Source organism: Grampus griseus (genome assembly GCF_964374135.1).
Source record: "Grampus griseus genome assembly, chromosome: 20".
Classification (NCBI taxonomy): Eukaryota; Metazoa; Chordata; class Mammalia; order Artiodactyla; family Delphinidae; genus Grampus; species Grampus griseus.
The window spans coordinates 54,291,058-54,317,025 of NC_139014.1; the positions used below are offsets into that span (position 1 = coordinate 54,291,058).

The 25,968-nt window shown below is 40.9% G+C and overlaps 1 protein-coding gene across 2 annotated transcripts; it reads right to left on the reverse strand.

The window, feature by feature from the left end:
- Nucleotides 1-9,129: 9,129 nt before the first annotated feature.
- On the reverse strand, nucleotides 9,130-25,676 carry WSB1 (WD repeat and SOCS box containing 1). Of its 2 annotated transcripts, XM_082679015.1 has the most exons (9): nucleotides 25,363-25,676; nucleotides 18,712-18,880; nucleotides 17,612-17,880; nucleotides 16,165-16,296; nucleotides 14,754-14,854; nucleotides 12,323-12,495; nucleotides 11,703-11,816; nucleotides 10,551-10,658; nucleotides 9,130-10,275 (listed from the first exon to the last, which is right to left on the reverse strand). In XM_082679015.1, exons 1-9 carry the CDS (start codon nucleotides 25,400-25,402, stop codon nucleotides 10,116-10,118), a joined length of 1,266 nt encoding a protein of 421 aa, XP_082535141.1. In that variant the 5' UTR covers nucleotides 25,403-25,676; the 3' UTR covers nucleotides 9,130-10,115. The 2 variants fall into 2 exon arrangements, with proteins under 2 accessions (XP_082535141.1, XP_082535142.1); XM_082679016.1 differs by lacking the exons at nucleotides 17,612-17,880; nucleotides 18,712-18,880; nucleotides 25,363-25,676 and having other exon boundaries at nucleotides 12,323-13,875; nucleotides 16,165-16,201.
- Between the last annotated feature and the right edge of the window lie 292 nt (nucleotides 25,677-25,968).

A 25,968-nucleotide genomic window follows, 5' to 3' on the forward strand; every position in this document is an offset into this window, starting at 1 on the left:
GGTGTAGAACCCCATTGCTATATGAAAACTGACTGAAACACACTGCTATATGTCAGGCCCTATTCCAGTCTTTTTCTTTTTTAGGTAAGAAGTGGATTTATTTAGAGAGAAACACACTCCACAGGCAGAGTGTGGGCTATCTCAGAAAGAGAGAGCAGTCCCTATTCCAGTCTTAAATCCTTTAATCCTCATGACAACCCTATGAGGATGTAACTGAAACAGGAGGGAAGGGGGCAGGGGACAGGCTTTAAAAGAATGACATAACCCGAGGACACGACATAAACTGATGAGAACAAAATAGGTCCAAGATGGCGTACTAGTCGGCTTCCACTAGACCTTGAGCCTCAGTATATGCTCATCGTAACACATCAGCAAGATAAATGACACAACCACAGGCAACATGACAGTTCCAAGGCTGACCATAACGGTCAAAAAGTGGGCGGTGGCCCAATTCCTGGAAATCCCCACCCCTTCCCCAAAGTAGACGGAATATTCCTCCCTTTCATTAGCCTATGAAAGTACCCACCCCTATAAAAACTGACAACCCCATACCACGGCCGCTCTTGCCTCTGAGATGGCCCACACTCTGTGGAGTGTGTTTCTCTCTAAATAAATCCACTTCTTACCTGTCCCTTTGTCTCTCACTGAATTCTTTCTGCCATGAGACATCAAGAACCTGAGCTTCATTAAGTCCTGAGACCAGGTGTGTGATCTCAGTTAAAAGACCATGGGTTAGGGGCTTCCCTGCTAGCGCAGTGGTTGAGAGTCCGCCTGCCGATGCAGGGGACGCGGGTTCGTGCCCCGGTCCAGGAAGATCGCACATGCCGCAGAGCGGCTGGGAACCGTGAGCCATGGCCGCTGAGCCTGCGCATCCGGAGCCTGTGCTCCGCAACGGGAGAGGCCGCAACAGTGAGAGGCCCGTATACCACACACACACAAAAAGACCGTGGGTTCAAGTCTCAATCTGGGTTCTGGCTGGTTCAAGTCCCAGTCTGAGATAACACGGTTTCATAACTACTATTATCCCCATTTGATAGCCAAACAGAGGCACAGAGAATCTCAGTTCCTGCCTGAGGTCCCACTGCTAGTTAGTAGTGAGCTAGGGTGCCTACCCTGGCAGTTTGGCTGCAGACTCTGCTGTCAACCGACTCTTTCTGTTGATTCCAGTGATAAAGCCACTGAATAAGGCCGTGAAGCGTGATCCTGCCTATGGCCCATTAAAGCAGTTATGAGGTTTCTTTCCTTAGCTGTTTAGTTTTGCAGATTTGTTTTCATCTGCTTTCGAGACTGCGATTCTTGGAGGGCAGGAACTGTCTTGGTATCCCCGGCACTTGCATGGTCAGGCATATGGCAAGTGCTCAAGATATGCTGAGTGAATAAAGGAAGGAAGGAAGGAAGACAAGAATGAATGAATGAGTTTGTGAATGACAGGTGCGGGGTTAGAAGGAGGCCCAGGATGTTGAGGAAGTCAGGGTAGGACAGCCACTGCCTGGGCAGAGGCAGGACTCAGGCCCAAGAGGGTGGTTCTGTGCCCTGATCAGTCCATACCCAAGGCAGCTAAACAACGTTCTCTGACAGTCTCTGCCCACAGCCCAAGTACTGGTTCCAGCAAAACCCTCCGCCTCTTGGGGCTGCAGCCTCGCCACCGCCCTCCACCCCCACGCCCAGGCTCTGCCTTTCCCCCCAGAGGAAGGAGGCTCCTCCCTGGGTTCCAGGGCTTGTGTATTGGGGGCAGGAAGCCAAGCTCTACTTCTCTGCCTCCCAGCCCTCCCTGATCATCTGACTGGTCACATGAGGCCTGGAGTGGGGCGTGGCTGCTTTTAAGGCCTTTGGCATTTCTTTCACGAAAAAAAAACAACTAAGAAAACTAAAAACAGTGGCTCAACACGCTAAAAAAAAATTGATTTGCCTCAAATTTGCCTGGGGGAAGGGGATAATCAAAAACACCCAAGGCCCCTGCTTCTGTGGACTCTTAGGCATAATAACAGTTCCCTATCTTAGGCTAGGCCCCATGCTAAATGCTTTCAGGGCTTTTGGGGCTTGTTCTCGTATAATCCTGACAACCCTGGGTTTTAGGTACTAAGATGATTTCACAGGTGAGGAAGAGGAAGTTCAGAGAGGTCAAGGGACTTGCCCAAGGCCACACAATTTCGAAGTATCAATAGTTAGAGCAAAGATTTTAAACCAAGTTATTTCTTGACTCTGAAGCTTATGATCTCATAGGTGTATAACCAGACTCTGCCTTGGCCTTGTCTGAGGATGTGTCAATGGCCTTTCAGTAATTATTTAGTGCCTAGAAAACAGGCCAAAGTGACCCACTTTCTACAGAAAAGTTCCAGATGGACGCTCCACATCTCTCTCTCTCTGACCCCCGCCCCCCTCCCTCTCAATTATTGGACTGGCCAAAAAGTTCGTTCGATCTGATGGAAAAACCCGAACGAACTTTCTGGCCAACCCAATACAAAATGAGATACCAGGCATGGGATCTTCTTCTATGTCATTTCTAGGAGAAGAAATAGTATGCAGTTTTTGTCAACCTTGTAGTTTTCCACGTAGCTTGACGTGAAGAAATCACGAGCATTTGCCTTTCAAAACAGTGAAGTTATGAAGACATTACTTTAAAAGTACCTGTGGAGATTTATTTCTATTGAGCATATATTTACTTTTAGATCCTATTTTGCTCTGCCTGCCAGGAAGCTCGAAGTTGAACTTTGTGCTCAATTTGCACATTGAGTGTTTTACCTTCTTTTTGCCAGGACCTGGAGTCAGAAAGCCTAAGTTTGAATCCCGGCTCCACCATTTACTATCAGGTGGCTTTTTGGCAAGTTTGTTAACCCCTCTATGCCTCAGTTTCTTCATTTATAAAATGGGGGTAAGAAAATCTGCTTCATTGGGTTGTTGCAAGGATCAAATTATGCAGGTTAAGCACTTAGGAAAATGCCTAGATCATAGCAAATGTCTATAAATGTTAGCTATTTTGAGATTTTAATAGATTTTTGTTAGCTGGATTTCATTGTCAAGCCATTTTTCAGGAAGGGCTAATGGATCCCCCTTCACTTGCCTCATCGAGTCTCACACTTCATTTACCATCTGCTTCTGGTGTCTTCTACTCCTGACATTATCTATAACATCTCACAGATGTTTTACTTGTACGTAAATACCACTGACTTGTATTTCATCAAATCCTAGATGCCACTGATTATAATCCGTACCATCAGTGTGTACCACTTAAGAAAGAAAAAAAATTAGAGACAAGATCGATTTTAAAATACGTCCCAATTTCAGAGATGTTCAAATGTGGAGGGATAAAAGTATAGCTTTCGATCCATGAATGGTAAGAATGATCTGATCCTTTATTCCTGAACTGGGCCCTCCCTGGCTGTGAACTGTCACTGCTCCTTCCATTGCATCTGGGTCAGTTGACCTGGATAACTCTTCCACATGGCCCAATGCCACTCTCGTGGCTGGTATTCCCACTGGGTCAGCTCCAAGCAAGCGTGTCTAACCTTGTGCACACAGCTGGTGCGAAGGGCTCAGGTTTCCCCGGGATGTGGTAATTTGTAACCTGACCTGGTGCTGATCGTTAAAGCCAGTAGTTTTAAGGTCAGCTGACTTTTTTTAATATATATAATTTATTTATTATTTTTATTTTTGGCTGCGTTGGGTCTTTGTTGCTGCGTGAGGGCTTTCTCTAGTTGTGGCGAGCGGGGGCTACTCTTTGTTGCAGTGTACGGGCTTCTTATTGCAGTGGCTTCTCTTGTTGCGGAGCATGGGTTCTAGGTGCTTGGGCTTCAGTAATTGTGGCACGTGAGCTCAGTAGTTCTGGCACACGGGCTCTAGAGCGCAGGTTCAGTAGTTGTGGTACACGGGCTTAGTTGCTCCATGGCATGTGGGATCTTCCCAGACCAGGGCTCGAACCCATGTCCTTGCATTGGCAGGTGGATTCTTAACCACTGAGCCACCAGGGAAGTCCCAAGGTCAGCTGACTTTCTCACCTTTAGTGACCACTTTACTGCTTCCTGCTTTGGCCTGAGTTGGACTGTTCCCGTGGGCAATAAAAATGATTTGTTTGGGCTTCCCTGGTGACGCAGTGGTTGAGAGTCTGCCTGCCAATGCAGGGGATGTGGGTTCGAGCCCTGGTCTGGGAGGATCCCGCATGCCACGGAGCAACTGGGCCCGTGGGCCACAATTGCTGAGCCTGCGCGTCTGGAGCCTGTGCTCCGCAACAAGAGAGGCTGCGATAGTGAGAGGCCAGCGCACCGCGATGATGAGTGGCCCCCGCTTGCCCCAACTAGAGAAAGCCCTCTCACAGAAACAAGACCCAACGCAGCTATAAATAAATAAATAAATAAATTTAAAAAAATGATTTGTTTGAGGTAAGTTCATAAGGAGAACAGAACTAACCAACGTCCAGTGTAATTTCCCCAGGCAGTGGGCAAGGCACAGGGCTCAACAATCATTTTTCTTGTCTGCGTGGGTTTCAATCACCAAATTATATTTGGAGTCATTCCTTCTAGTTCATTTTTCTATGATCCAGGGAAAGGAGGAGTGTGTTGGGGAAGGTTAAGCCTGACCTCCGTGCTAACCCCAGGGGGTTGGCAGCACAGGCAGGGACTAACTTAGGAGTCTGAGGTTGACTGAATGAGTGCCTTCCCTGAAGTCTAGTGTCTGTTCATGGCCAGTTTGGAGAGAGACAGGGCTGTGGAGGCAAAGTAACTGGAATTTAAATCCTGGATGTTGGGCTTCCCTGGTGGCGTAGTGGTTAAGAATCTGCTGCCAATGCAGGGGACCCGGGTTCGAGCCCTGGTGCGGGAAGATCCCACACGCTGCGGAGCAACTAAGCCCGTGCACCACAACTACTGAGCCTGTGCTCTAGAGCCCGTGAGCCACAACTACTGAGCCCGTGTGCTGCAACTACTGAAGCCTGCGTGCCTAGGGCCTGTGCTCTGCAACAAGAGAAGCCACAGCAATGAGAAGCCTGCGCACCGCAACGAAGAGTAGCACCTGCTCTCCACAACTAGAGAAAACCTGAGCGCAGCAACGAAGACCCAATCCAGCCAAAAATAAATAAATTTATTAAAATAAATAAATCCTGGATCTCATTTCTTAGCTGTATGACCTTGGGGAGTGAGTTGGTCTCTCTGAACCTCCATAGCTATAAAACGGGGATAATAATACTTCAGAGTCATTGGGAAGCACCAAGAATAGCAATGAGCACACAGCCAACGCTCAACAAATGGTAGTAACACATGCCGAACGCCTACCGCATACCTGACACTGTGCAGAAAATAAAGCTAAACACCACTCACGGAGGAGAGGCACTATTACAGCAGTTTTTAAATATCGAAACTCCGGAAGCTGCATACTATTTAGCAGTCAAGCCAGCGATCACCCGTCTTTCTTGAGATGCCGCCTTAGCCCGCACTTCTGCAAAGTCCTCTGGGCAGCTGGCCCTGGGGTGAGAAACTGGGCCAACCTACCCTATGAACATCCTCCTGATCTGAGGCTGGATGCAGCCAAGCCTAGAAGGGCTGGGTCTTCGCCATGTGTTGAACATCATGCCCCAATCCGAGAGAACTGCTTTCTCCACGCAGCACAAGCTGGATGGGCTGGCGCTCTGCCTCCCATCCCAACTCCCCGACCAGGGGTACTTCCATGCCTGCTGATCAGGGGCCAGTCTCTCCTTTCCAAGGCACAAACAACCTGCCACTCTGACCCAAATGCCAGCCAGGGGCAGAGCCCTGTAGGAGAACGCTGAGAGCCCCGGCTAAGTTTGAGGCATTTCTAAACGGGGCATCAAACCCTTAGAAGTAACCAGCAACAGGGCATGTCTGAAAGGCCAAGCAAATGGTGTGGAAATTAAGATGGATGGAATTCAAGAAACAAAGGGGCAAGACCACTCTGGGCTGGGGTAGCTTGTCTGTGACCACCAAAGAGAGACCGTCTAGGTCATAAACTCACATACCTACAAGATTTGGGCATGTCGTGAAATTGAGTGAAATAGGCTCGTGTCATAAAATAGGGGGTGGTGGGGACACCTTTGAATTGGTGGCTGCTGACTCTTGCAACACAGTTGGCCCACAGTTCCCATTTCTAAGCTAAACTGGTATCACTGAAGAGGGAGCTCGAAACCTACAGAATTCCTGCCACATCATCTTAGCAGGGGGGTCTTAGAGGCAAGGAGATAATTGAGGAATACAAAGAAATGGGTATCTGTATGTTCACCTAGTGCAAATGTGTCTTTATGGTTTCCATTTTATACTAGCCTCATTCCTGGCTCTATTTTGTATCATTATCTTTCTCGGGTATCTTTGAATATTCATCATCCTTATTTTTTTTTTTTCTGTAAGAACATTTCATTATTAATCAAAAATTGAGAAGCTTATACACAAAACTTATTGGAGCCGCCACTTCATCTATCTTTGTTGCAAGTCATTCATCTTATTCCTGACCCACACTTGATGATTTCTATGGTCCACACTTTGTTTTTGGAGAACAATTTTTAAAAAGAGCCATTAGTGCTCCAGCCTCTTTTAAAACAAAACAACAACAAAAATCACCATCATCACTGTATTATAGATTTTCCTAGACAAAGTTTAGGGTTTATTTTGAGACCAGAAGAGCAACTTCTCTGTGGTATTACAGGTAGAGAAAGTTCCTAGATTTCTGTCGTATCTCTAAAAGAGAAACCACAAGGATAATCATAGTTGCAGTCTCTAAAAAGGAAAATAATGCTGTTCATCAAAATTGAATTAAATCATTCTTCCTTCCCCAATCCTAGTCTCATTCAATCTTTTTTTTATTTTCTGATTTCTCAACTGTTAAACCTTTAAGAATGCCATATCACAACCACACAAAGCTACCCAAACATCTATAATATAAATAGGTCATTTTATACTCGATTCAGACCAGACATTTTGCTTTTGGCTAAAGGCAAGCTTTACAGAGGAAAGAGCACGTTGAGACCGCTAACTGATCTTCATTCCTCCCAAACATTTTACCATAAACATAAGCCATGGTAATGATCACCTTTCTCCTGGCTGCACTTTACTGTCACTACCAAGAGATCTCATTTCTCAGGGCAAAGGATTTATAATGTTTTAAATATTTATTTTTGGCTTAGTCAGGTCTTAGTTGCGGCACACAGGATCTTTCGTTGTTGCGGCGCACGGGTTTCTCTCCAGTTGTGGTGCACGGGCTCCAGAGCGCACCGGGTCCTGGCGGCAGGTGGGATCTTAGTTCCCCCACCAGGGATCGAACCCGCGTGCCCTGCATTGGAAGGCGGATTCTTCACCACTGGACCACCAAAAAAACCAGTACTCCAAATGATGCTTTATCTATGATTTTGAAACCAACATACAATAGTAAACCCAAATATCACTCTACTGGAGATTTTTTTTTTTTGACAGTCTAGGGTTGGTTTTTTTTTTTTTTCCTCTTCACTGCGGTATGCAGGCTTCTCACTGCAGTGGCTTCTCTTGTGGAGCATGGGCTCTAGGCACACGGGCTTCAGTAGTTGTGGCTTGCGGGCTCTGGAGCGCAAGCTCAGTAGTTGTGGCGCATGGGCTTAGTTGCTCTGCGGCATGTGGGATCTTCCCGGACCAGGGCTCGAACTCGTGTTCCCTGCATTGGCAGGTGGATTCTTAACCACTGCGAAACCAGGGAAGTCCCTCTACAGTCGCTATTGCTTGTGTTTTATCTAAACATTCTATAGTTAAAATGCATTGTCTTAGGCCAGAACTTGGTCAGAATTACTTGGACAAAACGTTTGTCACCCACAGACCATTCCGGTTTATCTGGAGATTGGATTCACCATCTCTATGATTTCTGGCTTATGAGACAATGTTTTACTTCTCATTCTTTGTATTTTCTTAGCCTCGCATTGGCTGGCCAACAGACAAGTCCTCTGCACCAGTCAGATGCTGCTTCCACCCAGAAGCATGCTACAGTTGCAGTCCAGCCTTTTTTTGGTCTTGCTGCCCTGAAGGCAGGGCAAACCAATCGAATCCAAATTTACCTCAATTGCAAGCAGGCAGGGAATTTCAAGGACCATACGTTTAAGATTTGCCAACCTCAGATCAAGTTACAGGTCATAAGTCACTTGAAGTTGTGAAAACATTGCTTGGCTACTGAGGGGGAGAGGCGTTTTCCTATGTTCATAGGCACCCCTGTGGGGCCCTAGAACAGGAAATGAAATCTGAACGGAAAGGCTCTCTTGTCAGTTCTCCAAATGACATGAGAGAAAGCAGCAGTACCATTTTAAAATTATGTAGCTAGAATCTGACCCATGTTAGTATCCCAATCATGTCTTCCCTACCTTCCTTTGGTCACTCAGTCTAAAGCATTACCATCCTGCTATTACTTCTTCCTGATAGACATACGGAAAATGTAAGCGTGTTTCTACTTATATTCTGCAATCTTCCTTTCATCTTGCACTATGGTTTTCATGGGGAGATGGCAAGCAATTCTGGCTTTCTCAGAGAATGTATCTTCCCAAAATGCTATTTTTACCTAATTGATTCTATTGGTTGGAGAGTAAATAATTTAATGGTGTGAAGGGTATTGGTATCTTACTGCTTTATAAAGTAGATGTATTAAAGTAAAATGAAAAAAAAATCACAACAGGTTTAAAGATAAGATACTTTTGTAAAATACAGGTGATTCTCAAGAAGTAACTTGGGTAGATTTTCCACTGGCTTTTAAATTTATAAGCTACAACTATATACACCCCGAAAAGAGCAACTTGTAAGAACTTCAGAAAAGTTTCTCAGTGGAGACAAGTCTTCAAGGGTACGCATGGCTAATAAAAGTTTTCTTCATTTTGCCTCCTCAAAGGGCCCACACCACTAGATTTTTTTCTTATGGTTACTTTAGCCAGAAAGGTTTACTATAAGCCTATTAGGTCCCCTAAAAGATCATAATTTTCTTTTGCTCAGTAGTTATTTTAAAGTAAGCATTTCTGCAACATTTCTCCAAGAACAAACCAAGTAAAAGTGGTTGCATTCATGAAGCATTAAGTCTCAAGCAGTGCCCTACAGTTGTGCTATTTCTTCATTACCGTTCTTATTTAATTTGCTTGTGGTGCTTCCAACATATTTAAGAAACATTTACGATAGTGGCTTTTTTGTTTTACAAGTCTTTAATTAAAAAACTCAACAAAAATATATAATCAAGCATTTTACATAATGCATACATTCTTAATATCTGCAGGTAAGATAAATAACAGAAGGCAAAAGCAGATATACTAATTGTATTGCTTCTCTTTGGCAAGTCACCAATATTATCCCCTGCAGAAACACAGGATAAAATGTGTAAAAAATAAACAAAAAGCAAAAAAACCCACCACGGTCTTAAAATAATTGTCCCTTAGTACAAACAACAAAATATTTAGCAATAATGCAGTAGATGGAGTTTTCAAATTGACTAAAATTTATTATAATACTTTACTTATACCACAGGGGTTAAAGTTGCAAGCTGCTTTACAAAATTCAGGCCCACAGCAGTAGTTAGGAAAAAAAAAAAGAAGACGACACCCTTTTCTCCTGGTGTATCCCAGCTATTTTTCATTTAATAATGTCACATTCAAATTCTACCTCTCAGATGCCACTCCTAAGGAAAACAAAATCCTTCCCTAGACAAAAGCTGTTTTACTTGAAGGTCAGTTGTCTGACTACCCCCCAACCAAATACACATTTTCTTATGAGGCATTCAGCTTTCTTAAGTCAGTATTTACCATCTAACTCAATGTCCCAGAATAAAATTCCTTCCACTTTACAGCAAAGATACATATTGTGGCTCTACTGAAGCAATATATACATGTTGGAACTAAAAATTAGAAAAGCAAAAGGGTCCATTCAACACACAGCAGCTTATATCGAAATATATACATGTATGTATATGTTTTCACAGTTACATTTTAGAAAAAAATTTACATTTGATATGTTCAGAAATATTTCTCCTAAGGTCTATAAATAATATCTTAAAAGCTCAACTGATCAAAATGCAATACAAGAATGTATCAAATTAAATAAATCTCCTAAACCTTGAAGTCAGTAAAGCTTGAGGTTTGTGTAAAGTGTGTTGTCAGTCCCTGATACTAGGGAAGACAGCATCTTCTAAACACGGTAGGAGAGGAACTCTAAAACTTTGGAAGGAATCGGCAGCTCCTGGACTTCTTGGGTGGGCATCACTCTCCGGATTGACATGCGACATAAATGTTGAAGGCTAGGGACTTGCCTTGGAGTGGCCCAAAAGTACACACTTCCATCATGTGTCCTACACAGAAGTAAACAAATCACAAGCTCAGTCACACAAATCCATGTATTTCATCGTCCAAAAGCTCATACAACTACCACCGAGGCTGTGAATTAGAGCCACAAACTGCACATTAAAACCTAATTCAGGAGACCCGCCCAGTGATCTCCCTCTATGACAAATTAATAATATTATAAAGAGCCCTTATGGAAGATTTACTGACAATAAAATACAGGCTGCTTTGACTAAAAGCCACCTTAAATTGCCTCTTAAAAGAAAAGAGAAAAATCACTTACCCAGCAGCTAAAACACTGCCATCAGTAGAAAAGGCACAGCAAAGACCATTGCTCAAAGGTGCAACTTGCACTGGATAATCCTCATCAATTCTCCAGAACCTCACCATTCTGGAAAGGAAATAAACCGTCCAGTGATTATCTAGTAGGAAATTTAAGGTAAAAGCAACTTTTAAAATTCAGAAAGAAATGCCACCACTCTGGGCTGAGTCACAAAATATACACACAAACACACACACACACACACACCACAAATCACTGCAGCAATGACTGGAACTTGCTTTATTAAAGATTTTATAGTTTATACCAATTGGTAATTTGGATTAATTCACACTAAGAGACTATAAAGCATGGCTGCCTTCACTTCCCAGTGTTCTGATCTGTAATATGCCCACAACCGGAAACTTTCTCCTTACTTCCTTACACTTAAAATATAATCGGTATCTGATCTGTTTGACTCTTTTCAAGAAGTTTATGAAACTTTTCACCTAGGTAGAGTGTGCCTAGGAATAGCAGACAACTGATAGTCAGAAACTAGCTGAACAAACAGGAAAACAATGGCTGCTGGCAAATAAAGAACTCTCCCCATACGTTTGCTAACATTCTAGAAAGATGGTAATGAGTCACTTTCTGAATGATGTGACCAAATTGCTTAATGCTATATCCATGCACATTGATAAAAGTATGAGAAAATGGAATGGCTACATCTAGTTTTTGCTTACCAATAAGCAGCAAATCTCACTCATGTGACATTTCATCTTTATAGTCTCAGTTTCAGTGGATACAAATGACTGTTTTAATCATTTCTTTCACTTTGAAAATGTTCTTCTGTTTCAACCTTTATAAGATATTACTAAGAAAATCTGTCAGCTGAGCTAAAAAGCTAATTAAAAATGCACCCAGTTTGCCTGAACCAGTTAACAAACAAAGAACACAGGGAAAGGCACGCATTATCTTTAGTTTACATAAATACTGTGCAGGCCAATATTAAGACACATCAACATCTCCCAAGGTCTTGTCTAGAAAAAGGGCCATTAAAACCCAAACTGCAGAAAGGCCATATTTTTCATCCTTAAGAATGTTTTTTATTAAGTAGAAAAATGAAAGGAAATCTTTACAATAATAAATAGGTCAAGCTGTAATTCACACACTTACTTATCATCAGCAAGACTTGCAACATGCAGTCCGTCATGACTAAACGAGACAGATCGTACCCATCGGTCATTTGCTCCTCCAGCAAATATGGGAGTAGGTGGGGGAAACAGGTGCCTGAGGTCAAAGACATGTTTTCAGTGGAAATGAGAGTCACTTCAAGAAACAAAACTACCCAGGTACAGAGTACATCAGTCTTTGGAATAATGTTTAAAGTGGCCTTAACAAACACAACTGAGAAGACTGAGCAGAGCTGGTCTATCCACTTTAAACGAAGCGATTAAACCTAATTACTAATCGCCGTCTTACAGAGTGGTTTAAGACTAAGTCCAACTTTAGTTTTAACTATGTTTCCCAACAGGAAACTCTAAATATAATTACCACCTCTACAGAGTCATGTACTGTTAAGTAACAATAACAAGATCTGTATCAAGAAAGTCAAATTTATTTGTAGAATTTAGATGCATTATTAAAGGGCCTAAATGATACCGAAATTTTAAATTATGACAGGGTGCAATTTTAGATTTCACATGTTAATGATTCTAATCATCCCCATGACTTCTTAAAAGCTACACTGATAGTAGAGATGAATTACAGACTAAAATAATTCATGCTGTACCCACCCAAATTCCATCAGAATGTCTCCAGTGTGCGGATCCCAGATATAAACTCGAGTATCATAAGATGCCGTAGCCAGTAATGCTCCATCAGGAGAAAAGTCACAAGCTACAACATCATGGTGATGCCCTTCTAGTTTCCGTATCATGGTATATTTATCCATATTCCAAAGGAAAACCTGCAAAAAAGGCAAATGTTATAGCTTCATTCAGACATGCAGAGGACAAAATGGCACATCTTAAACTAAAACTGCTAAATTTAATTAAGATTACATTAAATTAAACATTATAAATTATGAATAATTATGAAAGAATATGCTCAGTGTCATAGTCAAAGATTAAAATCAGTTTTTAAGTTAATTAAAGTAAACATGCAAATTCTATTTCAAATGTTTCTGTTAAATGTTAATTTAAAAATAAGCCTAAACACAAAAAAGGCAATGCAATTTAACCACAAAGTTATACTGACATTCATTTATTCCAAAAACTAATTAACTAAAATATACAGAAATAAATAGGGTTAAGTACTACAAACCCCCTTCTTTTTTTTTTTTCCAGAAACTACCAAATTTTTAAAAAATATACAGACAGAAAATATAAGGTTAACAAATTGTTACTCCATTGGCATCTCCCTTTGAGATAATCACTTGTTTACAATAGGCTTGGGTCACCAACGTGAGCCTAGGAAGAGAAACAGATACTGCAAGCAAAGAGAATTTTTCACAGCCAAATGAAATTTCTTTGGCAAACAACAAGGATGTTAAACCACATTACAAAATGAAAATGCTAATTTACGAAAATAATACAATTAACAACATTTCTGTGAATCAAGATTTGCCAATCTTATTTTTCCCAAACCAACCACAATCATTAGTCATTTTAAGTATAAAACATTTAAATTACTTTAGTACAAGTTTACACATAGTTTTAGATTCTAAAGATCAGTAGTTATACTGTGCAGAATAGCTCTAAACAGGATTCTAATGTTTACTTCAATCTGTTATATTAAACATGAGCTTGGAGGTTTATTACAATCCTAATAAGACAAACTCTCCTCCTCTTGGAGTAAAGCAATCCTTTTTGCTACGTTTTTCTGCACAGACACAATATATTATTTCCAAAGAAAAATAAATACAAATTTTACATTGGATCAAAGACTTAAGGTATCTCTAGTATCTCAAAGAATTCCAAAAAATAGCACAGAGAAACCATTTGAAAGCCAACTACATTACATTAAATTGGTTTCACATGTTAGACTCCCAATTCCACCAGACTGGAAGATCAATTACATCGGAGGAGTCAGTTGGTTTCACTGTGGGGAAAATTATTTTTAAAAAGAAAAAAAGAAAGAAAGAAAAGCAGAAAGTGGACATCGACCAGCACCTGTGTACGTACAGTACACCTTGCAGCCGAATGCAAGGTTACTTCATCCTATGGTAAAGGTCGCCCCCAGCCCGGTAGCCAGAGATGCCACTCTTTCTGCCCAGCTAACACCATTGTGCGCCTGTGTGCGAGTGGTGCCAGCATAACCTCAATCACACCAATATTGCTGCCACCACCTGTGACAGGGAAAGCAAGAAGCATATGGAAAACACACAGCCTAAAATAGCAATGTCAACATCTAGCTTTGCTCTTCTTATGATTTTTAAAGAACTGAATATTTTTTTCTAAACTGCCAACATTTTCAACTATCATTTTAACACACTTCTTGGCTAAATAAAATGCATTTTAACCAGCCTCCCACCCCCCATTAATTCAAAGTGTATTGTGATCATCACATGTATTTGGACTTCAACCATTTTCATAAATACCTGAAGCTAATAAGATCTCTTTAACTATACTAACTCAGAGCTGGTAGACACTAACTAAAGGAGGGTCCATCAATAAGCATAACCCTCTTAAGAGTCACTTTATACTTAATCTGTCTACAGGTATGCTATGCAAGACAGATCATATCAAATTTAGATGAAATTCACTCCAGGACATACATGACTGTTATTTTTATTCTTATTAGATTTTTAAGTTACTTTTTTTCAGTTAAATGTCCAGGACCAGCTGGGACTTAAAACTTTAAACAGCAAACTGGACCAAAAAAAAAAAAGAACAGAGAAGAAAATAATTAGCAAGGGAATGTCTTAACATTTGGACTAAATCTCTTCTATAGCACATAAACTCTCCTAGATCTGAGAAAAAATAAAATTGACATACCCCTCATTTCATGAATATCATCTCTAACTAAAACAATCAAATTTCTCACTTTATAATCAATAACTATACTTATTTAATTTCCCTCATGCAAATTCTCCCCCATCATGAAATAACACATTTAAGATATTTAAGACACCGAGCACAGACTTAATAGGTTGCTTAGATTTAAAATGATTATGCACAATTATAATCCAATTCACAGTAAGTATACAAGAACTTTGACACATACTGCTTTACTGGCTCCCACTGAACACAGCATAGAAGAGTCAGGAGAGAATGCACAGCTGTACACCCAGTTCTGATGGCCCCTCAATACTTTCATCATGTTTCCTGAACAAAAGGAAAATACCTGGGTTAACCCTAGAATCTACTTCAAATAAGTAGCATTTCAAAAATGGCAGAATCACAGAATCACAAACTTCTACAGAGGCAGTGATTAATGTATTACAGGGGTTGGCAATATACAACAGTTTCTTATTTTTGTACCTAAGTTTTACTGGAACATGCCCATTGTTGTGACAGTAGAGTGGAGTAACTACTGCAGAGACAGCATGGTCCACAAGCCTAAAATATTCACCATCTGGCCCTTTAAGAAAAGGTCAGCTGACTGACAACTGAAAGTATGTTGAGAGAGCAAGTTCCATATGATATGCGAAAGAAAATAAAATTTAATTTTCAAATGTTTTAACTATTGGGATCCCTTCACCCCTCAATAGCTGAGCAATCAGAGAATTGATAAATGCAGAAGAGGTGCCACATAATTTGGTAATAGTATTAGTGTATTATTCTATCAGGCAATGGTTATTACCCATAAGCTGCAACAAGTCTCCAAATCTGAGGGGTTTGTTTTCTACTACATTCAATTTAAGCTACATTTCCCCAAACAAGCCTGTCAACTTCTAGCTTGAGGCTGGTAGAGCACTAGCAGATCTTAATTAAATATATGGTTTCAGTTAAAACTGTAAACTCTTTCATCAGAGGCTAAGAAGGGGGAAGAGATGCTCACCTCAGGTCTTCTCAAACAAGGTAGACTCTCCAAAACTTTGTAAAAGGATCACAATTATCAATGTTTCCGAAAAAGCTAAAACTTGACACTGATATTCCTTTTACTATATTGGAGGGCAAATCTCTCACTTTTTATAATTCTTACTTAAACTATCCAACTTATTATTATTAGTATTTACATCCTATAAATTCTGGTGTATAAATCATGTTTGAATTTACATTTTATTAATTACTAAGTTATATCTTTTGTTAGGTCAAGATCTACTTAAATTTTCACTAGGCAAATGAAGGAAGTTAATAATCCTCCCCAATATAAAGGAAATAAAACACAGACCAGTTCAAATAAAACCCTAAGATTGATCCAGATTTTGTCCTCAAATAGTTGGTACAGATCTGTGTAGTTAGTTTCTGAGTAACATCAGATTGTTTACTTAGAGTAACTGCTGGCTCCTATTCTGGGTCACATTTATGGTTTTGTTTGATCTGTACAGGGAAAGGGACCAAAGGACTAAGCAGAGAAAAGGAAACTTTGATCATGTCACTTTTAATGTCAAATGCCCCAAGTGTTCGTAATACCTTTCAGTAGTAATATCCAGAAACTAATTCTTTTCCACAGCCTAGAAAGAAAGACATACCATCATCTTTCAGGTCCCACACTCTCAGAGTTTTGTCTCTTGAAGCTGACACCAGGATCAAGCTCCCATCTGGAGCAAAAGTTAAATCTCTGACCACTTCAGTATGATCTACCAAGTTAAGGAGGAGTTTTCCTAAATGCAATGGAAGGTGGGAAAGAGACAATGTTAATAATTTTAATCAGCTTCCATATTAAAAAAATAGGGTTGAGATCACCATTAAAAAAAAAAAAAGAATAGAAATATCTGTGTACCTCCTTAGTTTACCAAGTGTAAAATGACTTATTTACTAGTGCCTTTACTATTATCTTTAAAGATTCAGTATTTACATTGTTACAAAATAGATTATTTCCAAGATACCAAAGCCTAAATTAGAAAAATTAAAAGGGAATTCCTAAAATGTGAACAAACTCCTGGATCAAGTCAATTTAATATCAAGAAAATCTACACCATTTAAAAATCTTTGTATAGTATGATTTTAAAATACAAAATCAAAATTTTCCTTTTCTTTTACTTGGCTTAGACTACGAATGGACTGTCAAACTCCCCCAAAGATACATGTTATTCTATAACAGCCTAAATTTTTAAACATAATCTCGATGAAAAAAAGGTACTTTATTCATCTAATATTATAGAGTTTTGTTCTTCTATGAAAAGCAATGTGCTTACTTTAAATGTTTTCCCAGAATTCAATCAAATTTACTGACTCATTATCCCCACTCAGTGTTAGTATCACTTGCTGTATTCTAATGTACATAGTTTTAATGCTCATTTTAAAAAATCCTTTAAATTTTGGAGTACATACTATCAGCCAGAAACTTTTAGGTAGTGAACAACACATTTACTTTTTAAAAATTTATTTTATTTTACTTTATTTTGCCTGTGCTGCATGGCTTGCGGGATCTTAGTTTCTGACCGGGGATCGAACCCATGGGCCCTGCAGTCCTAACCACTGGATCGCCAGTGAATTCCCACAACACATTTACATTTAATTGCCCAAAGAATTTAACTTCTCAACCTATCTGGTTAAACTTTAGATAAAATGTCATTAAAACTTTCCAGAGGTTAGATAATGATTGTTGAAAACCAGATTTACCTTGAAAGCCTCTAAGCTATCAATCATTGAAAAAGTATATAAGAAAATACCTTGCAATTTGAGTCATAAACTAAATTACCAGTTTATAAGTGATAATTAACTAAACATTCCTTAGACGTGCCCTTCCTACTATAATATTCTCTGAAGAGTGATTAAGCAATATGAACTCTATTTTCCTAAATTAAAACTATGAGCTGAAGATGCTATTTAGGCCAAATATAAAGATACATTCATAGCATCAATTCTTGCTTCTCTGTGAGTTAAAATCCTCAAATTATGTATTCTTCCAGTGCCTATGAGCTATGCTTGCATCATGAGATAATCAGGTTTGCTTTCAAAACTATGACTCCATACCTGTATATACATCCCATATTTTGATACGCCCATTGTTTAACCCTGTGGCAAGGAGTAGCTGATCTTGTCCAAATCTGAATCGATGCCATTCTATGTTTACACAGCGACTCTGTTTTTCTGGAACTGAAGATCCAAAAGCAAGACTCCAGACTATATCGCCACAGTCTATAATATGTTCACGAGGCTTATTTTTTTGACCACCATCACTGTTTTGTCTTGACAATCTTAAACTGCTTGAATTGGTGATATTCTTGGTGCCATGCAAGAGACTGGGTAGAAAAAAAGGTCAGATTGAAATCTAGTTATTATTTACTCTGGACTCATGTGAATACTAAATAATGATAAGTGTTTGTTAAAACAACTTCAGTATTATTATAGTGATACTGAATAACAACAGAATCCTTATAGATGGGAAGAGGAAAAGTTGCTACAAGCTACATGGGCATGACCAAATAAATTCAGACTAAAAGAAATCCTCAGTGTATGAGAAAAAGTTCAACAATAAAGCAATTTATAATTTATTCATTTCAAATTTGTTTTAATATATCCTTATTGATATAGAAATCCTATCTCAACCAGGATTCCTTTAATTAACCCAAAAGTATAAACAAGCAAAAAACAAAAACAAAAAATTCTGAGAACATTAAGATATTGTGAAGCTGACACCAGAAAACTACCTTAAACCCCATAATAATAAGTAGTTTCCCATACGTTCTAGACCTAATCTAATATGTAATAAGGACATTAATGACGAAAACCATAAAGGTGAACTAAACACAAAAAGGAGGGAAAGATTAAACTTAGTAGATACATTTTAGAAATTGCACTACCAAGGCACAATTAACCTGCCTTTTGATATTTGGAAAAGAAAAATTTAAAAACACCAAAGTATCTGAGAAAGTATTCTATAATATATAAGGCCAGACAATTCTTCCCACAAATTTTCCAACAAATATATTCAGCTTATGAGTAAAATTCATTTACAACAGTTTCCAAAGGAAAAAACTTAAATATCAAAATAATCTTATTATTCCACACAGAGAAAAAAATAAAATCTAGGAACAGATAGATACAAAATACAAAAAAGAAAACAGTCTTACAAGTTCTTAAGGCACTGGGACCACGGAACAAGCTTTACTGCACGATGTCCTTGTGACCAAGCAAAGTATGAACCATCTGGAGCAAAAGCAACAGTCCAATTTTCACGACCACATTTCTTGTCAAAAGGAGCCGCAGGAGCTAAAAGTTCACCTATAGTACGTGATCTCACTAAAAGAAAGATAAAAAATATAGGATATCATATATAACCAACAATGAATTTGAGACCGCATCCATGTTACTTTGGGATCCACTCAGCTCCGCTGAGTTTTTCCTTTTTCTATGTAGACAAGGTACAATGAGTTCTGCATTCTACCCTTTGAGGGGAGATGTGTGGTGTGAAGACCCTGTAATGAGAATAAGCATCTTTAAGTTTTGATAAAGTGATCCTCCTAAAATTTCCCAAATCAAGAGCTTTTTAAGAAAGTTTCAAAACAAAAAAAAAACTGGTCAAATAACAATAATGTAATGATCAATCAGGGCTAGCAACTACTGAAGTCCTGACTTTTGCACTGCCTTACGTTTTCCTCAAATTACTGACATTTAAAATGCAAGAAACTGAAGTTGCTCTGCAGGAAAAGTATCTTCCAAAAAGTTTGTAGCTTTCAAAAACCATGAACCACTATAAAATAAAGTTTTATATCACTATTCAAAGGAAGCACTATAGGGACTTCCCTGGTGGCACAGTGGTTAAGAATCCAACTGCCAATGGGGGGGACAGGGGTTCGATCCCTGGTCCGGGAAGATTCCCACATGCAGCGGAGTAACTAAGCCCGTGCGCCACAACTACCAAGCCTGTGCTCTAGAGCCCGTGTACCACACTGCTGAGGCCTGCGTGCCTAGAGCCTGTGCTCCGCAACAGGAGAGGCCATCGCAATTAGAAGCCTGCGCACTGCACTGAAGAGTAGCCCCCGCTGGCCGCAACTAGAGAAAGCCTGTGAGCAGCAACCAAGACCCAACACAGACAAAGATAAATTAAATTAAAAAAAAAAAAAGCACTATAAAATGGTCTAGTCAAAACATGAAGTCAAACATGAATATTCTTATCTTTTTCAAGTCACAAAAAACACAAAATCCTCAGAAGTAGAAGGAACTTAAAGGTTACTTAGTCCAGCCTCCCCAACCAGTGCTTTAAAATGCACTGTATTTGGGACTTCCCTGGCGGTCCAGTGGTTAAGACTCTGGGGTTCAACTGCAGGGGGCACGGGTTCAATTCCCGGTAGGGGAACTAACATCCCGCACGCTGCTCGGTGCCAACAAATAAATAAAATGCATTGTTATTTGTGATTCTCGAATAGTGGTCCTCAAGCGTCTTCCTAATGGGCCACAAACTGACCCCAAAACGGAAGTAATTCTTTTGGTTTTTAAGGACAAAAAAAAAGAGAACAAGTTCATATATTCTAAATTTAGTTACCAGAACTTAAATTTAGCATTCATAACTAAAACTGGCATATTTGGGACTTCCCTGGTGATGCAGTGGTTAAGAATCCGCCTGCCAATGCAGGGGACACAGGTTCGAGCCCTGGTCTGGGAAGATCCCACATGCCATGGAGCAACTAAGCCCACGAGCCACAACTACTGAGCCCGCGCGCCTAGAGCCTGCCCGTGCTCCGCAACAACAGAGGCCACCGCAATGAGAAGCCCGCGCACTGCAACGAAGAGTAGCAGCCACGAATAAATAAATATACTTTTAAAATAAAATAAAATAAAACTGGCATATTAAGAGTGTACAGAGAATTTTTCTTCTGCCTTTAACAAGAAGGATAATCAACAAGTTCCTATTGTACATGTGCACATGCAAACGCGGCTGCTATTTCCTCAATTCTGGAAAAAGATCTTTTTCTTTTTTGGCTGCATTGGGTCTTCGTTGCTGCGCACAGGCTTTCTCTAGTTGCGGTGAGCGGGGGCTACTCTGCGATGCGGTGTGCACGCTTCTCCTTGCGGTGGCTTCTCTTGCAGAACACAGGCTCTAGGCGCGCGTGCTTCAGTAGTTGTGGCTCGCGGGCCCTAGAGCGCAGCCTTGGTAGTTGTGGCTCACAGGCTTAGTTTCTCCGCGGCATGTGGGATCTTCCAGGACCAGGGCTCGAACCCCTGTCCCCTGCATTGGCAGGCGGATTCTTAACCACTGCACCACCAGGGAAAGGCTCTTAATCAGTCTATCACCACTGCTCTTGCGTCTGTCTTGATTTCAAATTTTGCTACTCTTCCTTTTTAGTTATAAGTCACCTTCGGTTTAGTTTCCCTATTATCTATTTTGTGATCTGTTGCGTGTTCAACTCTATGGTCTATTTTTATGTTTTGGGCTTAAAGTTTCCAACAACTAAACTTCAATATATTCTACGTACTGCAGTTCAAATGAGAACCATATATACTCCGAATGCAAGAGCAAATATATATATATATACAAACCCCAACAATGTATTCATTCAGTGACACTTCCAGTCTCCACGTGTGCTCCACCAACAGGGAGTGTAGCACCTGGCATGTGACAGGGGCTCAGAAAATATTTATTGAACAAATATGAAAGCATGTGTATAAGTTCCCATTCTTAAGCGATTTAAATATTTCCTCGGGATTTCCCTGGTGGCGCAGTGGATAAGACTCTGTGCTCCCAATGCAGGGGACCTGCGTTCGATCCTTGGTCAGGGAACTAGATCCCACACGTATGCTGCAACTAAGAGTTCGCATACCACTACTAAGGAGCTGGCAAGCCGCAACTAAGGAGACTGCCTGCTGCAACTAAGACCCGGTGCAATCAAATAAATAAAACAAAAATAAATATTTAAAACAATAATTAATAAACAAATAAATATTATTTCCTTGCCCAATTCTTTGATACATTAACAATGAGATTATGGTTTAAAAAGTAAAACAAAGCAAAACTGAAATCTGTTTTCCTATGATATTCATAAATATAAACATGCACCTATTTTGGCACAGCTGAAATTATTGGAAAATTTCCTTTTGATGACTGAAAATCTTCCTCCGTGACACTCCACCCACTCAGTACTGGGTCTGATCTAAAAGAATAAGCCTGATTCTGCTCTCACATGACATTCATATATTGAAGACGGCCATGACATCAGCAACTAAATCTGTTCACCAGGATAAAATCTGGTGAGTTTTCAATTACACGGTTTCAAGTCCATTCTCCACCTACACTTTCATACTTTTCTGGATAAACTCCAGTTAGTAATGGCCCTCAAAAAAGTGGAACTTTTTCAACCAAACACAATACTTCAAGTGTGGTTTAATCAAAGCAGAACCCCCCACCTACCCCTGCCCCACTTGTATCACATGACTTTAATACAAAATTCACAAACCGGTGACACTCTTATGCCTGTAGAATGATTTTTTTAAATATACAAATGAGGGAGTTCCCTGGTGGCCTAGTGGTTAGGATTCTGGGCTTTCACTACCGAGGGCCCGGGTTCAATCCCTGGTTGGGGAACTAGGATCCCACAAGCTGCACGGTGCGGCCAAAAAAAACAAAACCAAAACCAAAACACTCACACACAAATGATTTTTGAAAGGGCTGGCTGCTCCATGTCCCCTATATTCCTCCAAGCCCACAGTCTTTCATTTATGTGCCTGGTCCCTGAATTTGCAACCCCTGCCTAAATCTTTTTTTTTTTTTTAAACATAGGTTTCTATAACCACATCTATCTTTTAAAATCCACAAATTTTAGGAAGAAAAGAAAATCAAAGTTCACAAATGAGGGAAGCAAGTTTTAAAATTCAACTAAAAAATGCAAGCACTATCTTAAAAAGAGAAAGCCCCTGATTAAACTAGATGAGTATACTTATATAACTTCCATCTCAAAAAACAGAGGACTGGCCCTTGCATTCAACTTCAAACGCATCTGGTAAATTAGACTAAAACTCATTCCTCCTTTAGCAAGCATAAGCAAGACTAACTTTCCTACAGAAGACTCATTTTTTAAAATCTGTATTTTAGGATCACTCTGTATTTTTCTTCTTTCACCTTGACCACAATCACAAAACTCCTCTTGTGTAAAGGGTGGTAATAAATTAACTAAAGAATTGGTTCAGATAACAAAGACCATGAAATAATAAGCTAATCTACTCTTGAATATATATATATTTTTCAAGAAATAGGGCCACCGTAAAAAAATACTGCCAAATAAATACAAACAAGTACTGAATTAATAATTACCTTGTGTTTCTTTGCTTGTTAACAGGCATATAAAATGATCACTGCATTTTAATCAAATAATTTAAACACATTTAAATACTTACTGGTATACTATTATAAACTAGCACGAGGTTTATAATGAAGAAAAAATTTTAATTAAACCTTTATATACTACCTGCAACTGTTGAATGTAAGTATCCTAAGATACTATAATTTAATGACCTTGTATAAGGGAAAAGCTGCCTGCCATGGGAACTTGGCCATTGGATACAACACCACATTATTAATATCCGCACAGTAGTAACACATCATCTGAGTCACTGCTCAACCAAGCAAACCACATTCAGTTCCTTCTTCACATTCCTCCCTGCAATTTCATAACTAGAAAGAGAAGATCTGTGGCAGAACCTTGTGAAAGAGGGCAGTAGCTCTAGGCAGTAACTCCCTGTCACAGAGACTTCTTCAATCATTCATGGAATCTTGCCTCCTCTTTCAGTACTTACTTGAGAAACCAAACAGCTATAATTAATACCCAAGAAAAAATGTTAGTCCTTACTGATAGATACAAAGCAACGCAGAGGTATTAGTGTTTAACTTTGTATTCAAATGATATTTAAAAAAAAGAAACAAAAACCTGGGTTTTAAAAAAAAAAAACTTACAAAAGGCCAAAGTTCTTTTAAACATAGCAACTTTATACTATATAGTAACTTTATATAGTTATATAGTAACTTTATATTATATCCAGGAAATAACACTGAGACAAATATGCAAAAAAATATTTTTTTTAATTCAAAAAGCTATTTAGTGCATGGTTCTACCTTATGCAGGTATGCTAAGAACCTCCATCCATCCCTTAGAAGAGAGGATTGGAAAGTTTTCAAAATGATTCATCAACATGAAATAAAATACAGATAAATGAAAGGCAGATCACTCACCTGCAATACTGCTGTGAGTAGGAAAAAAAAATAGCACTGAATTGAGAATAAGAACTTTTGAGTTCTATGTTCCACAGTTAAAATAAAAATTGGACATGAATTTTCTCTGTATGTTTAAAATAGTCATTAAAACCAGAGTTAAAGTGCCCTCCTAACCTGCCATTCAACCTTATCTCTAAGAGAACAAAAGTCCAGAACTCTAACACAGCTGTCTCTAGGTATAAAAATTCACCCACAAACAGGATACAGGGCCTTTTGGATACTTCAGCTTCTCCCTTTCTCTAGAAAACCTCCTCCAAGGATTCAATAAAGGCACACGTTTAGTTGAAGAACAAGAAAATGCAAAGGCTCTCTGCTCAGTAGCTACCTCCAATTTTCATTTAATTAACACACAGTATTGGGCTCTGGGGAGCGATGAGGAGATGCTAAATCTATTTTATTTTTTTAAATAAAAACTGTCTATCTATCTACCTATCTATATTTTTTTGTCCATGCCGCGCGGCTTGCGGGACCTTAGGTTCCCCGACCAGGGATCCCGCAGTGAAAGCGCCCAGTCCTCACCACTGCACCGCCAGGGAAGTCCCCAAAACTGTATGTATTTAAATAAGGTGTATAACATCACTTGACAAGTTCAGGGTTTACAAGCATAGCAATCAATGCACAGCACCCGCAACTCGCCCCAAAGCTGTTCCAGTTATATTACCTTGAGAGAGGATTTAAATAATGTGAGGTGCTTTCTACTGAGTCAGTGGGTGGGTCCTGACGCAGGACCTTCGACATCTGTTGGCCTGTCTTCTGCTTGGCAGGGCTGGCCACTAAGCCAGTTTCCAGACAGCCTTTTCAGGAGTCTGCTCTTCCGTAGATCAGCTTTTCTCCGGTCACTCCACCCAACCACCCTGCTCCTCCCTGCTCCTCTGAGTGTGAGAGATAACCGAGTCCTCCCCAGAGCCGCTGCCTTTCTTAACGCCATGCCACTTTTTAAAATACTGCTTTTTCCAGGCTGATGGCACTCTTCGGCTGCATTTCTCCTTATAATTGTTGGTATACACGAAGACCCATCCTTTCATAACAGCTCAGGTCACACAAGTTTACTTTTCGCCACTGGAAACTTTTTTAAGAGTCCTGGAGACTTGCCCAGCCCTCCCCTGCCCCCTCGACGCCCCAGCCCCTTAGCCAGAAGAAATCCAGAAGAATGGCCGGCCCTGCGCGGACCTCCGATGAGAAAACTGTGGGGTGGGGGGGTGGTCCCCGGGGAAGCGTGTCCATCTCCGGCCACACAATCATTGCAACCCTCGCCACTCGGCGCCCAGGTTCTCTTTGCCTCTAATATCCGCGCACCGCCTCCCTCCGTGCCAGGCGCACAGCAGGCGCCGCATCAATGCAGACCCCATTTACCCTCGGCGACACCCACGCGCAGGGCCGCTTCCTTCCTCTTCGCTCCAGGGCTTGGCCCCGGCTCACTGTTCTTCCTCAGACTCAGAGACGCTTCCTCCCGAACCTCTGCCTCTCCGCAGCCCCCGCGCGCTCACCAGCAACCCTCACCCATCGTCCCATTCCTCACCGATCTCTTTCTCGTTGACCCTCGGGGGAAAGCTGGCCATCTATGGGGCACCGTCTGATTCCGGGGGCGCGATGCGGACGCAACGACAGAGAAGGGAACGGCGAGAGCCGAGGGGCGTGACGCGGGCTGGGTCCCTCCCGGTCCCGGGGACGGAGGGGAGGGGCGGGGCGGTCGCGGCGGCTTCTGCCGACTGCCCCGGGAAAGCTCCGGGAGGCCTCGGACCAAACTACGGAGTCAAACACAGACAAAAGATGCTGTTCCCTTCCTCACGCCTACGGACCAAGACGCTCCCCTCCACACAACCGACTGCAAACGAGACACTGGAGACAAAATGGCGCGTGCCGCGGGGGATAGCAGGGTAGCGGGGGCGGGGCCTCGTGACGTCACAGGGTGATGGCCAGCCTCCCGACGTTCGGGACGTGACGGCCTCGGCTCGGCGCCGCGCCTTCTCTCCGGGTGCGCGCGGGCGTTGTCCTGGGGACGCGAAAGGGGAGCCGGAAGAGCGCCGGGGCGGAGGAGGAAGGGGAGGCTGCAGCCGCAGCCCAGCCCCAAACGCTGGGTTGGAACTTACCGACTGTGCGTTTTAATTGTGTTATTTTCCCGGCC

What these genes read in the sequence shown, in the direction of transcription:
- WSB1 (XM_082679015.1), bottom strand. Translation starts at nt 25,402, where the DNA reads ATGGCCAGCTTTCCCCCGAGGGTCAACGAGAAAGAGATCG. An exon ending in GCAAGTCTTGCTGATGATAA is followed by an intron (nt 10,659 to 11,702) that starts GTAAGTGTGTGA and finishes TTTCCTTTCCAG; the next exon opens with AATGGTGAGGTTCTGGAGAA. An exon ending in GGCAGTGTTTTAGCTGCTGG is followed by an intron (nt 10,276 to 10,550) that starts GTAAGTGATTTT and finishes ACTTCTGTGTAG; the next exon opens with GACACATGATGGAAGTGTGT.